This window comes from Oreochromis niloticus, linkage group LG17 (assembly GCF_001858045.2).
Source record: "Oreochromis niloticus isolate F11D_XX linkage group LG17, O_niloticus_UMD_NMBU, whole genome shotgun sequence".
Taxonomy (NCBI): Eukaryota; Metazoa; Chordata; class Actinopteri; order Cichliformes; family Cichlidae; genus Oreochromis; species Oreochromis niloticus.
Window position 1 is genome coordinate 24,936,995 of NC_031981.2, and position 16,644 is coordinate 24,953,638.

Genomic DNA, 16,644 nt, shown 5'->3' on the forward strand with positions numbered 1-16,644 from the left:
AAGAAAGCAAACATGCTGAAATAAAACAATGCAATAAATACATGATGTATACTATTTATACAGTTTAGAGTAACATAGTTTCCAACTATATAGGTAAACTGTAAAAAAATGTCATCATTCATGTAATTAATAACACTGTGGGGCGGTTAGCCAAGTGTATTAGCTAAATTTATATTAACCTTTTGGTGCTAGAAGCTAATATACTGGTTAGCTATCCAAATGGAGCCTTGAATGTTAACTAGTGACCAACTATCACCTACAAAGTGATGTACACACTGGACTTGAAGTGTATCACTGGACGAATGACTTACTTGACTGGCAGCTGATTACACTGATTATTATTTATTTGTCACAAAGCAGTTAAAACACAAGGCGTTATCAGCACAAATAGAAACAGACTATGAGAAACCCTAACAAGTCCTCAATGCATGCTTTAATAACAGACTGGGTTACAAAATATTACAAATTGAGTCTCATCGTAACCTCATAGTCCAAACTTCATTTTAAATAAACTTGTCATGACAGCAAAATGAAAAAAAAATGGATGGACTGGATGGATGACTTTAACTGTGTGTGTGTGTGTGTGTGTGTGTGTCATTAGTCGAGCCATGTAATTGTGTGCTACTGAGCTGGACACAGACCCACAAACAGAAACATGCAAAATACTAATAAATACAGCAGCTAAAAGCTGAGCATTCGTTTGACCTTAATCACATTATACAACCATGATGGCCTACAGAAATTCACACACTACACTAGCATGTGTTTGTATTTAGGTTTGTGCATCTGCAGTATGTGTGTGTCTGTGTGCCCTGCAGCTGACCCTGTATAGCAGGATTATGTTGGATGTTAAGCTTGCACTTTCCTCCTCGTGGGTTACAGTCAGGACATGACTTTACAGTGAACTGTAAATGTATGCTCAATTACAGTGTGTGTCTATACACAGAGAGAATAGGTTTATTGTTCACATATTAGCAGCCAAAGAGCACCATGTTTCAAAGTTCCTTTAGCTTTCAATATGCAGAATCCAAATAGAACTCTCAGGAAAGTCTGCACCAAACTAGCGCTTACATAAATTTAAAATATCTTACTACACGGTTTGTGTGCAAAAAGTGCAAAATCACAACAACAGTTACCTCAATGTGCTTTTTACTGCAAGGTAAAAACCTACAGTATTCCGGAGAAAACCCAACAATCAGTCAGTCTCCTATGAGCAAACACTAGGCAATGGCGGGAAAGAAAAACTCCTTTTTAACACAAAGACGTCTCTGACAGAACATTCAAGGCTCCCCCATCTGGGAGATGAGGAGAAAGAATAGAGAAATTCAGAGCATAGAAAGGAGAGAACACAAGCTATGGAAGAGAGAAGACACAAGATGACATGAAGCAGTGGTATATAATCACCTGGAGAGTGAACAGTGTTTCACTGGAAGTCATACAAGAGTCTGAGCCTATAGAAATATAAATAATGTGTGCTTCAGATTCTTATTATTGTATTACTGTACCTATTACAGACCTAACTATAAGCTTTAAGTATAAGCTATAAGTTTTACATTTTAAAACTAGAACATGTCTGCATAGAAACTGCGACCTGGTTCCACAAAAGAGCAGCCTGACAGCTTTTGTAACAACTTTGAACCTGTTAAGCAGACCTAATTTTGTCAAAGTGGCTAAATTATTAGCTAAAAATGTTGCAGTCAAATGAATTTAGTACTATTAATCCATCATAATGCTAACTGTGAGCCACAGACTGTGCTGGTCTGCGTTTATCTTTACAAATACAGTGGATGATGACAGTGAGAGAGACACCTGTTTATTTCCAATCGTACGGTCTATACCAGTGCTCTCACCAGTGAAAGAGCACCCGACAATGCTTTAAATGGTAATTGGCAAATGGTAAATGGACTAGTTCTTATACTGCGCTTTTTTTTACTCTACCTGAGCACTCAAAGTACTTTATACAACTTGCCTCATTCATCATTCATACAAACACTTTTTCTACAGATTCACACACATACATATGGCAGCTGATGCATTGAAGAACAACTTGGGGTTAGAATCTTGCCTAAGGATATTTGGCATACAGACTGGAGCACCAGGTTTTGGGGTAGTTACAGCATCCCCATTCTTATCTTCTGCATCATTGACATATGGCAAAGAATGGTCTAACTTATTGTAATCCATAATTAGTTGACATAAGTTGACGATATCTGTTAAACAGGTAAAGCAGTATATAGGGTCATTCCATATATATTTAACTGAAAAAATATATAAATATAAACTCAATCTGACTCCTCCACAATACATTGATTTATTATATAGTGAGAGAGCTGGGACAGTTTGTCTAGAACTGTATAGACACATGATCAAGAAAATACACAGGCAAAATTGTATCCTCATACTATGAAAAGTAACAAAGCCTCAAGTACACAGTGGTTAAAATATTTGGCTTTTTTTCTGTCCAGCATTAATGAGCCCTCATAACTTGTTATGCTCCTACCAAATCAAATTTAAACCCACTCCAAATGTCACAGTGCAGCCAAGAATCACACAGAAGGGTCGTGGCACTCAGTGAAATTCTAATATTACCTTGTTTTTCTGTGCTGAATGTCCTCATAGTTTTTTTATGAGTTTTTATATGAGTAAAATTACTAATGGCAGGAATAAATAATAAAACATGTTAACTAATTTTACAGCTTTGGCTTTTTGATAAAAAAAAATTTAAATAAAAAAAGATAACAACTTTGTTGCTTAAACCTGAGTTTGTAATACACTGGCAGAAATGTTGTGCCACAACCCAAATGTTGGCCCCAGCCTAATATAACAGGCAACATTGAACCTATGCATCACATAACGTGCACCCAACTTAAGCTGGAAACATGATGGCCAAGACCCAACATGCAATAAACCAGAATTTTCCTTTAAATGGGACCAAAGGAAGCACCATGGTAACACCAGCTGTCGCTGTGATAAACTCTCTGAAGAGTCCATTTCAAACCCCGATGCGATGCACAACCAGCCAAGTAAATGACAACAGACAGCCCACACAGAGAACATGTGTGTGCATTTAAAGTGTGTTTTGTGTATATTACATTCAAGTTGTGGGCATGCCTGAGAAGGAAAATGTCTCATAACAAAAGCACAGTGAGAGGGCCAGAATGTGAATGGCTTTATATGGGTGTTTACAATTCTCCTTTTTTTTCCTCCTTCACATTATTTTAGCATGCTAGCCGACACACAAGCTGGACGAGACTAAGGTTTCACATGCAACTGTAGGATGAACCCACATGTACAGATACCAGTCACACTGAGCAGAGATGGTGAGCCACAGCACTCAGGTAGCAGAGAAACAGTCATAAATTCAGACTTCATACATACACACACACACACACAGTTATGTAAAGGTCTTAACACACAGCCAACAGGCACAGTGCTAACCTTTGACCTCCACTGATGCTATTTGAAGGCTACTAGTGGAGGTAATGGGTGAGAAAAATGCTCACACATGAGTCTGAGCTCCCTGTTTCAGCCTGCCTCTCTCTGTCTCTCTTTTTCTTTGTACACATCAAACAAAGAGATGCTCTGTCAGATACGCTATCACCTTGCTCTGCCACTGAAAAAGCAAAACATGCACCTTAACTTGTTAAATGACTGAGGAGCTCAAAGAAAGTGCAGAGGAACACTATCAACTGCCAAACCTGAATAATTGAACGGCAGACCCCAAAGCTAATGTTCTTTATCCTTGGGCCAAGAATTCAAATGTTGACTGCAATGTATGAATGGACTCCAAATGGAGTGCATCAATGTGACAGCAAAGTATTTTTATAGGTTAGAATTTGATTGTAGTAATTTCATCTAATATGTCACTATTGAGACATAATATTTGACTGTGACTTTTTTATGTAGCTGTACATTGTAATTTTTATCATAAAGATTTGTTGAATCAGCAGGCCTGACATCAGTCAGATTTGAGTGTGGCTAGTGAAATTCAACTCAGCTTTTAAAAAATGTGGTCAATCACAATTAATTCAAGATACTTTTTTCAAATAGGGGCAGGTAAACATTTTTCTCTTGGCAAATTAAATCATCATTTAAAAGCTGCACTTTGTATTTACTCAGGTTACCTTTGTTTAATACCTTTAAGGTCTGAAATATGTAACAACAACAGGAATAACAAAAAAGCCTTGTCCCTGAGCAGCAAAATTGCTGATAAGCTACGATTGCTCATTTATAATTAAATTTATTTTTAATCCAAATATACATGTGTAAGAACATTTTAAAATTATTAAATAAAATATTGAAAGAATGCATCAGTGCAGTGAATGTATTATTGAAGCAAAAGAAAAAAAAATATTTTGTGCATCTCCATAGTTATTTTCCTACCTGGCGCTGCTTGCATCTCCATTAGACCTGCAGTTGTGATGAGAGCCTCCAAAATCCTGATGTGATGCTCTGGATTTACATCTGCACTGTAAACAAAGCACCAAAGTGAACATAAATTGTAGTAAAGGACACCTTTGAACTAAGTAAACGGATAGATAGGCAGACAGACAAGTAGAAATATTTTTTTTCATTCTCCTTTAAGAAATGTTTTTGCTGTTTATTGAACAGGTCAGTGAATTGATACAGAGGAAAGAGATTCAGACAAAAATATGAGAAACATTTATTTATTTTGGTCTTGTTCACATCAAGAAAAATACTAAATGATGCCTTACCCCATATTTTGTTTAGTATCTAGCACATTCTGGTAACGCTCAGACAAGAAAAGATGTGTAATTGTTTAAATGCTTACAGACCGCAGAACAATTTAGGATTAATCAGAGATTCCATACACGTGAAATGAGCTATTATGGCATCTGGTGCAAATAACATGGCACAATGTGAAATACCACCCCAGTCTTTTTCCACCCGTTGTTCACGTCAAAGGTAACTTGCCTGACCATGCTACACAAACAACCCTCATTTCTGACTCGCTGACTCACTGACTGCCCTCCCCAAATCCAGTATATCTCCACAGTACACAATGCCAGGAGAAGAAATTCCTTGGTAAATTCTGGGAAAACAGTCACAGATGAGCGTAAGCAGGTCACAGATGAGCAAAACGATTTCGGAAGCCTTGTTAAATGCCATTCTCCCAGCTCTTTCTCTCCAGGATGTTGATGTCGAAGCTGAGCCAAATATCACAATTGGTTTCCTATTAGCAAGAGCATTTGTTTTTATATAAAAGTATCAGCTGTTTTAGTTGGATGAAGGTAATCTTGTCAAGTTTTTATTTGAGCTTGGCTAATACAAATAATCTTGGCCCAAACAAATCTCCTCTGCTTGTTGCTTTTCCTTAGTAGTGGTTTCTTAGCAGCTATTTGACCATAAAGGCCAGATTCACACAGTCCCCTCTGAACAATTGATGCAGAGGTGTGTCGTGGCACTTGATGGTTTTTGAGACTGCACTTGGGGACAAATTCAAAGTTATAGCAATTTTCCGGACTGACTGACCTTCAGTTCTTAAAGTAATGATAGACTGTCGTTTCTCTTTACTTAGCTGGTTGGTTCTTGCCATAATAAGAATTCTAACAGCTGTCAAATGGGGCTGTCAGCTGTGTATCAACCTGACTTCTACACAGCACAATTGAAATTGTACCTGAAAGTACATCATGAACTACATTTACTTTTTTATGCAAAACAGTGCTTTTTAGTTTTCTTCAAAAACATAGAGTTAAGGTATAGGTCATTACCAATGATGACATAGGGCTCACGAGACAGAGACAACAGCATTGCTTTCCTGTTTGCGTGGATATTTCCAAGAGGAAAGTGTTGAAGGTGCTGACAGTTTTTATATCTGTACCTAAGAGAAGGGTGCTTGAAGATAATGTCAGTGAAGGCCTGTCCTAGCAGCCGGGGGTAGGCTTGACTCTGCTGGCTGATTCGATTCAGGTGTCCAGTGAGGTGGACCAGGAGCTGGTGGTTCACTTGAGGGATGCTGGGAGACTCAAGGATCCTCTTCAGCCTATTCCCACACTCCTCCACACTCTGACTCTCTGAAAACAAACACAACACCTGAATTCTTTGGAGCATTAAACTAGGTATAACAATGATTCATCAAATGTCTTTTTTCAGCCTATGTTCATTTTGACAGTAGACAATACATAGTACTTACACTATATTTCAACTATTACAGATATACCGTAGCATCAGGTCTTGCCTTTGTTGTAAACAGACTGCAGTGCTTTCTTATTTTTATAGAGCAAAATGTTTCATATTACAATACATATTCACCAACAATGTCAAAGAAATACTACAGGGCTTAAATACTCATGTAAAGAGCTTGACTGGGGCAATTCTGGGCTTGCCCCAAACACTGCAACATGATGACTCGAGGAGTCACCAACCTTTTGATCAATGGATAACGAGCTCTACCTTCTGAGCCTTATAATTACCAACAATAGATAAAAGCCACTGCTTCAGTTTTCCTGTTTTTATTTAGAAAATGACACTGAATGTTCATTGTCTGAATGGACTGTCTGGATGTGCCTAAATCTATAGTAAGGGTGTGCTGGGAATGCCTGGCAGAGGCCCTAGTCGGTCAGATCTTCAACTCCCACCTCCGGCAGAGCTTTGACAGCATTCAGCCATGCCCTTTGTCACTGATTCTGTTCATAATGTTACCAAGCGGCAGAAAGCTTCCACTTGGGTGGTCTCAAAATCTTGTCTCTGCTTTTTCCTGATTATGTGGTTCTGTTGGCTTCATCAGGTGGTGGCCTCCAGCTTGCACTGGAGCTATTCACAGCTGAGTGTAAAGCATTGCATGGGGTAAATTTGACCCCATTCGATGATTATCATTCAAAAATTAATAGTTAACTTTTTTGTTTTGGCTTCCTATTTCATGACTTTTCCTTATGTGATGGGGGCAGCTGAGTAAGTGCAACATTTTTATGATGAAATGTTTTCAATGAGCTATACACATTTTGCATACATCGACACTCCTCTGGGGTCAGTTTTACCTCGAGTTGTTTTAGCTTTGTAAAGCATGTCTGTCTGTGTGTGTGACCTACTATACTCACACCTGCTGAATTACAACTGATATTTCTCGTGTGGTGGTGGTGGGTGGGAATTTCCTGCAAGGACATTGACAGCTCATGCAAAATAAGGGAGGAGCAAATATGTAAAAGCTTTCATGACAGCCTTCTATCTAAATCATCTGCAATCTGTATGCTCTCTAAAAAATGTCCTCTACGAAAACTTTACTGTCAATGAGGTTTTGGGACAACTCTTTGACAGTGAAAGTGCCATAGAGGAGAATGTGTCAGAGACAGAGTATTGTGTTGAGGAGGACCTTGGTTTTGAGGAATTCTCATCTGATGAGACTGATTGTTGACCCTCCTGTTGTCTCTCAACCACCAGCAGACAGAATCCCTTCCAAAAATGGAAAGATAATATGGTCCCTTTCCCTACTCCAACAACAGGGTAGAATTAGTACTGCTAATATTATCAAAATGGTTCCAGGTGCCACCAGATAAGCAGTCAGCCATGTTGAGGACATGGAGTCATCATTTGAGCTCTTCATGACACCATCGATTGAAGATATTGTACTTCGGATGACAAATTTAGAGGGGACATGTGTGTATGGGGACAGCTGGAAAGACTTGGATGTAACTTTGATCGGGCTGCTCATTTTGGCAGGAGTTTACAAGTCAAAAGTTGAAGCAATAGCAAGCCTTTGGAATGCTGAGACTGAAAGGGCAATGTTTTCAGCCATCATGACTCTCAAGTTTTGTCTTGTGTCATATGCTTCAATGACAGGGAACCAAGTCAGGGCTGACAAGGACGTGACAAACTTGTCAAGGGATGTGTGGGACAAGTGAGTACAGCGTTTACCCCTGCTGTACAATCCAGGCCCCCATGTGACTGTTGACGAGTGCTTGGTTGCGTTTTGTGGCTGCTGTCTATTTCGGCAATATATGCCGAGCAAACCTGAAAAATATGTCTGTAACGAACATGCGGCAGACCCATCCACATTTCAGTGCTTTCAGCATACCTTATTCGGTTGCTGATCTCACACACACACAGCTGCAGCTTTTCAGCTCGTAGCTGAACACTACCACAACCACAACACTGCAGGACCTAGTTCAGCCTTAAAGCCGGCGAGGCATGATTGCGGATGCCACTCAGGTGCGTCTGCCTCCCCTGCAGCGGAACCACAGACCATGCCCCGCCACAATGCCATCAAAATACGGGCAGCATGTGATGCACAGTCCAGCTTTGCCTGGAATATGCAAGTTTACACAGGCAAATCCCCTGGTGAAGAACCTGAAAAAAAACAAATAAACAAAAAACCAAAAGAGTGGTGGTTGACATGGCTGAAGGACTGCATGGGCATAATATCACACGTAGTATTTTTTTTCACGTCTTATGCCTTGGGTGAGAAATTGCTCAATATGTTGGAGACAGGGAGAAAGAACAAGCCTGAGCTTCCTTCTGAACACCTTGCTGTCAAGAACAGGAAGGTAACATTTTCAGGTTTTGCCTTCACTGAAAAAGCAACTCTAGTTTCCTATTGCTCCAAGAAAGGGTCCTGGACTATGAGACAAAGGGAGGGGTGGACAGTGAGTGCATACAATGCATTTGTTATATATGGTATGAAATTAAAAACGGACTGGAACAGGAGAAAGCCGAGTCGAAGGAGGATTTTCCTGGAGCAGCTTGGTAATGCTCTGGTGAAACCTCATATTGAAAGAAGAGGGTGCCTTCAACAGCTGCTGCAGCTATTGTGAGGGACAACAGACAAGACAAACAGCCCAACTTCTCCAATGGCATGAACCACAAGCAGGAAATATGGCAGGTGCCAGGTTTTTTCCACCAAGAATGATTCAAAGGCTAGCATGACCTGTGGATAATACAAGAAATATGTCTGCAAGGAGTATGCACCAACTAGTGCAGGCAAACTAAAAAAATGTAACTTTTTTTCCCACATACATTTTGTCATCTAACATTCACACTCTCTGATGGATGAGTCAGAGAGCAACTTGGGGTTAGTATCTTGCCCAAGGATATATTTGCCATGTAGGTAGGCTAGTGCAGCTAGGGATTGAACCAACAACCCTCTGATCAGTAACTGTCCTGCTCTACCCCCTGAGCTATACTCAACCCTACTGATACACTGTCACCTTGTCTGTATGGAAGTCATAATTGCAGACAAATTCAATTTGAGTAGATGACACTGTCCATGTCATGTCTTTATTTGCAGGAAGGACTCTTGCAAATAAGACCACAACCCACATTTCCAGTCTAATCTCCTTAAATAAAGGAGCCTTTGGTAAAGGTCATATTAATTCCATCTATCAAAAGGCAAGCGACAGTGTACACCTTAGACAGGTCACCAGTCACTGTCACATGACTGGAAGGTTCTGATACTGTGCTCATACTAAGCATGAAGTGATACCTTCCTAATTTGGTGTAAAAGATAGATTGCTTCTCCATCCACTACTTTGGATGGTGAATCTGAGTTTGTAATACAGCCTTGCAGGAAATCACGTTAACAGAAACATTCAGTCCCTCTTGGTCACTGGATCTGCTGCAGGGACATTTGTCTAAGGTTAGGGCTAAGTTAAGACATCTGACACTTTTCCTTGTTGTTTTCGACTCAGTGATGAGTAGATGTGTCAACCACACATTTGATTTTCATTTAAAGATTACAGATAGAGGGCTGATTACTGGCCCTTTATCTAAGGTAAGTCTCATAGGCAAGTGGTTTCTTCCTGTTCCAGCATCACGTTACGTTTAAACGAAATGTTTTACAGAAGCACTTCAAACCTGCTGTTACTCAATGCCAGTGGTGATCAGACAAAGTATTGTGAAAATGTAGACACCCTGGATGGCACATGCACAAACATTTTTCACATTAGAAACATTCCAGCTTTCCTTTTAAACACAAGTGTAGATGTGCCGCTGGGCGAGAAGCAGCACCATCAATATCAATTTAAGCATGTAGCTAACTGCTTGCTGACTTTGAGGAGATGTAAAGCCTTGGCAGGATATTGTTATTTGCATTCAGTCCTAGTCCAACAGCCAGTAACGTGTAAGCTAGCCTAATATATAGTAAGGAGAAAATCACATGGCCTCTATAAATGGATGGTTATAAAAATGACACCATGGGAGGCTGTGTGGGGTATATACCAATTCCTTTCTTGTACTAGCCAGGGTTCAGGCAATGGGCTGTATTCAAGAAGGACCAGACATATTGACAAGCTCTCTCAGCACAGGCCCTTTATCATGGCTAAGAAGCTGCAAATAAAAAAAACATCTGTGCCTGAGACTGCTGTGTGTTGGGTTTATGACAGGAGGACACAGTGGGAGGGCGCTGATCTTACATGGACAAACAGACTCCTAACTCTGCATTCCACACAACATGTCTTTTAATCTATGGCTGAGTCTATTTGTCTGCTCGTGGAGGGTTTTTGTTGTTGTTGTTGTTGTTTGTTTCATTTTGTTTGTTTTTTAATGATTCAGTTTATTTGATTCCTTTTAATAATAAAAAGTCACATTTTAAAATCATACCCGAGCTTGTAAAATTAACTGGAATATACCCTAAATTCATCCTAAAGTGTTATGTCTACTTTTTTCCCTCTCAACATCACATAATAGTGTGAGATTTTACACCTTTACACATATTTAGTAGGCCAGGAAGAGACAGATAAAAATGTTGCAATGTGTGAAATACCTTTGTATAATTTCCAGTACATCCATGTATCATTTTCAGTGAATGTGAGTAACTATGTTGCTTTAACTCCTTTAAGGATTCTGTTACAATGAAACAATGTAAACTACTGAGGAGAGGTTTTTATAGAATTTAATTAAATTTAATGCCTGGTGCTGTACAACTGAAGTTTAAGATGGAGACACTTGTATAAAATGTAAAAATAAATTTAAAACATACTAACATTGAGTGTGTTTTCCTGCCCAGGGTGGTGGCTCATGGGGGTTCACGGGACACTTGTGGTGTATATATGTGTGTTTTGTTTGTTTAAATGAAGGTCATGTTACCTAGGTCAGGCCTAGCTCTGTGTGATCAGTACCGAACACAGACAACTGGCACATTCAGCCCTCCTCCCGTCTGTTGTTATTGATTATTGTTGACCCAACTAATCAATGGAGGTCAAGGCTGAAGTGGGAACTTGGGTTGCCTATTTGACCCCCTGGGGCTCTGAGACACTGGACAACTGGACATTGGACTCCTTGGTGTGCCAAAGAGTGTGCGTGAGACATGCTGAGATGATGGTGGTTAGGACCAGACCAGCATTATCTGTAGTTGGAGATAAAAATGCCTCTTATCTCCTGGGTTTTCATGGAGATAAGATGCATTTTTATTTCAGTCTAAATTGCAGTTTTGGCTGATTTAGTGTGTGTGTGTAGACAAAGGACCTGAAACACTGTAAGGGTAAATATAGTTCAAATAGAACCTAAGGATCTGTAGAATCTCATTTAATTTTTATAGTCTCTGGTTACCACATTGCCGCTGATTGCTTCCAGTATGGATGTAGCTTGATTTTATTTTACACCTTTAAGATGAACTGGAATGTAAATTGAGAACTATGCCTAATCAGCCAACATCAGTGGTGACCCTCATTGATGCTCTCATGTCTCAATGGGAACATAATGACGCCAGAAGGCTGGAGCCTGTTACAACAGCACATTAATGCCCTTGAATGCATCAACCCTTCCAACTGAAAAGCCGTTTCTTTTTTTCCCTCTCACACTTTTAGGTCCAGATGGACAGTGATCAGGCTGACTGAGGCAGCTGGCCTTTATCCTCATAGATAATAACCTCTGTGAGACCATTAAGGTTAACTAATGCTGACAAAAGTAATGAATGAGTCTTGGAAGCATAAAAAATAACGCTGGGGGAAGGACTGGGAAAGGATAAGGAGGACACAGGCTGGAGGAAAAAGAAGCCCTCTGATTAAAGAATTAAGATAAGTGATTCACAGACCACATATTTAAGTAGAATGGGAAACTTCTAAAGTAAAAAAATACAAGTGTTCAGATACAAATCAAATGACTTCAGCTCTGCAGACATTGTTACTTTAAGGGACTAAGGGGCATTTGTACACATGAGAAAGCAACTTCTTAGATCTTTCTGTTGCCATGAAAGAAAAGTGGCTCAGGCATGATAACAAAAGGTCAATTGTGATCAGGATGTTGCAGGAACACATGAGAGAAGGATTACAGGATTACCATCTTCTCATGACAGGTAATTTTTCGGTATTCAAAAAAGCTTCAAAATAGGAAAGATAGAAATATGACTGGACTAATCTAAGGCTCAAATAAAGTTTGAGGTGATGTACAAAAGCATTATAGATTAAATTAAACAGTCATGTTACATCTCACACAGATTTCACTCAGGCAATCTCAGAGAAATTTTAATTTCTTTAATACATAGTTTTGGCAAAAACTTTTGGGTGCTTCATATAGAGTACAGAAGGACTCTAAAAACATCCCTTCAGTTTTCCAAACATTTTATCTTTGTTTCTAATAATGTAGGGGAATTTCCCATGATGTGCCACTGACTGGAAAAAAGGATTCAGATCAGATGAGAAAATGACTCCTGGAGAAAAGAACAGCCAGAGGAAAAGTATTACATGAGAGGGGATTTTAAGTATTACAACATCAAGAAATTTCAAGCAACAGATGAAGACAGAACAATAAGGCTTTTTACTAATTCTACCTATGTGAGTATAATAACCTGCAACATACAATGCAGGGTGAATACTTTACTAATTTATTGTTTTCTTATTATTAATTATAGATACTTTGAGGATGACATTTGGTAATGGAAAATAAGCAATTTTTTATGCCAACTAGTGTGTGTGTGTAGACAGACTACACTGAACTCTTATGCTGTGTAGTTTAATGTGAAGTATTTCTACACTAAAGAATAGAAGGATATCAAAAATATTCTGACCAGGAGGAATCAGCATAATAAATCTGATTCTGATAGAAGTTATGTTGATATAGTAACTCACACATAATCATTGTGACTTATGAAAAGTGCTTAGTAAGAACATTTCTCTCTCTCTGCAGGTTCTCATATGCTAGTAGGAAAGTGTTTTGATACTTTAATGTTTTACTCGACAAAACTTTGAGAACTCTTGTTACAAAGCAATCTAAATGCCACTCTTATTGACAGGAAGGTTCCTCAGTGCTTTCCAGTGTTGGCTGGAAAAGCCTCGATGTAACTGTTAGCTTGTAACTTAGACTGTGTTTCTCTTTTTCGTTTAACATAATGCACTGCTACATTTTTCGTTGAAATAATTTCAGATGTTATGACCTGCTTGGGGAAATAAAAGAGCCAGTCTGAGTCAGTTATAGGAATGTTAGCTCCTTATGCAGGAAAATACTTAACACTTGCCCCTTAATCAAGTAATTTATATTTCTAGGATTCTTCCATTATTGCATGACTTAATCTAAGTTAAGTTATGCAATAATGGACGTCTTTTAATTTTCTTTTCTTTCTTAACAGGAGGAGAACCTAAAGAGAGCAAGTAGCATTTACATAACGGAGGTGACTTGAAGTTAAAATTGTGCTAAACTAATTAATATTTTGGAAGGAAGTTGAAAAAAGTGGTGTGAACTCCCTGTGATCTCGACACAATGCTTCTCTTTTGAATCTCATGGTAACACACACATTTTTGTTAATGTGAGTCTGTCTCTGACATGTCTTTTATTTCCAAGCACCACCATACACAGTGCACACATAAAGCACAAAAAGGAGGATATCAAGGGAGGCTTGATGACAAATGGGTAAGAGTTTCAAGAGTCCCTAAAAGCCAGGGAGAGGAGGACCTGCTGGATGGAGTGGACAGCAGGTAAAAGGGGGGCAAGAAGGTCAGATGTATGGAAAATAAAAAATGAAAGAAAGAAAGAGGGAGAGAGACAGAGACTGACACTAGACCATGATTCATTACAGACATAGTTTGTGCTGAAAGCTGACAGAGGATTATATTCTTCTTGTTTTTATCTATGGCAAAATTCTGCCGGGTGTGACAATCCAGCAAACATGCTCAAAACCTTGACATCTTCTCTCTGGTCAAAACAGGTACCTTGGTACAGTGGCAGAAACTGAATTATAGGCAGATGGGTGTCAAAATTGTTTCCATGCAGAATAGAGGTTGCATCAGACTGTGTCTTAGAAACTGAAAACCACAGACTAGATAATAGGCAAAGAATGAATTAAATCCATTTGTCTTTGATTCTTTTAGCAATGACAATATGGTTAGCAGATGTTTATGAACAGGCATCCACAGAATGTCTTCTAAACATACAAAGGCTACTACCACTGGGGGCTTGAAAGGCACAAGCAATAACATTGCTGTCCAATTTCATAAGGCCTTGGAAACACAGTCCATAGTGCCCAAAACAGTCTAAACCCCAAAGTATCTGCATACCTCAGAGCACCTGTTGTTTGTACTGGTGTAGCACACTGTACCTTGAGCAGTATAGAACAGCTCACTGTAGATGGTGGAAGGTATGACGGGTGCAGGCAGGTCCTGCAGGAAACCTTTTAGAGCATCAGTCAGAGCAACCACATCATATCGGTTCAAATTCACAGAGAGCGGATCTGGGAAGACAAGAAAAAATAGACATAGCCCAGAGAAGCAAGAAGCGCTACTGTGTTCATGACCTCAGATCCAAGCATGGATGGAATAAAGAACAAGGTCACTGAGGGTACAGGACCAGAGACCAGAGCATCTTTGTGAAACGTGGGTGTTGTTAGCATTCGCTACTTCAGAGAAAAAGGACACAGAAAAGTCACAAAAATGTGTGAGAGGGATCAGGGTAGGAAAATCCTCACGTTAATTGCTTGCTAAAGGACACTGGCTGGAATAAAAATCAACCTAGATGTGGGAAGTAACTCACAGATAAGGAATCATGCTAAAAAACCCTCTTATTATTGGATTATCATAATACCATTTTAAAATCTAAGCACCAAATTCCCCCTACATGATAAATGTCCATGGTTCACAATAGCTCACATTGTTACTCCTGTGGAATTTTAATAAAACACATGTCAGGATGATAGATTTTGGATACTGATTTGTTCATTTTTTTCTGCAAAAGTCATATTTATTTAGCAAATTTACCCAGGTCATCACCACCATCCAGGTAGTAGTTCTATTGCCATAAAAAACGGTGTAGAAACCAATGAGTAGGATTTTCAACCTCATATGTAGTTCTGTGTCTTCGTTCAGATGGATTATATTGGAATGTGGAAAGTGGCAGTGCAGAGTAATGGACTTTTAGTTTTGACCAAAATGCAATATTAGCAAAGTGTGAGACTGGTGATCTGCTTGATCAGGGTTTATCAACTCTCATGGTCAGTTGCTTCTGGGAAAGCGAGAAAGCACTTTAGTTACCCATAGATAACAATAAAAAAACACAACTGTCCAGTCCACAAGAACTTACAAATCTATCTTCCTCTAGACAAAATAATAGATAACACCCCCGGTATGACCCTGCTTTGTGCTTACGCGAGTACTTCAGCAGATTAGCAAAGGACAAACCACATGGCGTCAGAGGACGTTTTTGCTGTCCTCCATCTTTCACCCCAACCTTCCTCCTCTTTTCTACCTCCATTCATCCTTCCCCATTTAACCCCCTCCCCCCAGCTCCCTTTCAACTTCTTCCTTCTTGACCTTTCTTCTGTTTGTCTTTTTTTAAAATTCCTGTATCAGCCTTGTTTGCTTCTCTTTTAGCCTTCTTTTCATTTCCTTTCCCTTCTTGTTTTTCTCATCCCAGTGTCACCCAAACCACCTTTTCCCCCATATGCATCAGCCTCTCTAGAGTTAAAATTCCTGTTAAAAGCCATTGATTTTATTCCCTAAATAATGCCTGAATAAACTTAACCATTCACAGACCAGTAAACCAGCAGGCCATTAATATCAACGGATGACATCTTCACATTGCTATGCTGGGACTTGCGTTATTGTGCAGTGATTTGTCTAGGGAATTAGATCATCTCAGTGCAGAGACGGCTTAAATTTGGTGTCGCCATGAAAGCCAAGCCCACAGAAAGATACTAATACAGTTTTTCTTGTGTGTGTGTGTGTGTGTCTGTCTGTGTGTGTGTGTGCAGGGGGTGGTTTGTGAAAGCATAAAGTATTTTATTCTAAGAAGTATTTTCTTTTAAAGTATCTTAAGGCAACTGTTGTCATTTGGTGGTATATAAGTGAAACTGTTTTGAATTGAATTATATCAAGTAAAGTATTGTTGTGTGGTCTGTACTTGAAAGTGCTTTGAGTGGTCAAGTTAGACTAGAAAAGTACTTCATAAATGCAGGTTCATTACATTATAACTGTCCAATGCTAATCAAGCTTGCTAATAAGCATTAGCATTACCTGACAGTGCTCCAGGTCTGAACTGATTTAGGTGAAGCATAATCAGTCTGTAACAGGATGTTTTTTTAATGAGTTTGTGTCACAAACTCAAAATACGTAACAGATTTTGAACAAGGCAGATGTATATGAAATACACTTGTTAAACAGGATGTGTCTGTACCACAGAACTACTAATTGATGAAACTTCTAATTGAACAACTTCAAACCAGAATTTTAGTGATGCAGTTATCTGTCTGGTTGGTCACTGTAGAAATTA

General features: G+C 39.2%; 1 protein-coding gene across 4 annotated transcripts in view; it reads right to left on the reverse strand.

Moving 5' to 3' along the window:
* Nucleotides 1-16,644, reverse strand: part of pik3r3b (phosphoinositide-3-kinase, regulatory subunit 3b (gamma)) — a 181,292-nt gene that overhangs the window by 87,195 nt on the left and 77,453 nt on the right. For 3 of the 4 annotated variants that reach the window (XM_025899495.1, XM_025899497.1, XM_025899494.1), the window contains 3 exons: nucleotides 14,480-14,611; nucleotides 5,843-6,035; nucleotides 4,384-4,469 (listed from right to left, as the gene is read on the reverse strand). In XM_025899495.1, coding sequence (XP_025755280.1) covers nucleotides 4,384-4,469; nucleotides 5,843-6,035; nucleotides 14,480-14,611 — 411 coding nt within the window. The remainder of the gene's footprint in view (nucleotides 1-4,383; nucleotides 4,470-5,842; nucleotides 6,036-14,479; nucleotides 14,612-16,644) is intronic. The other variant, XM_025899496.1, reaches the window with a different exon arrangement.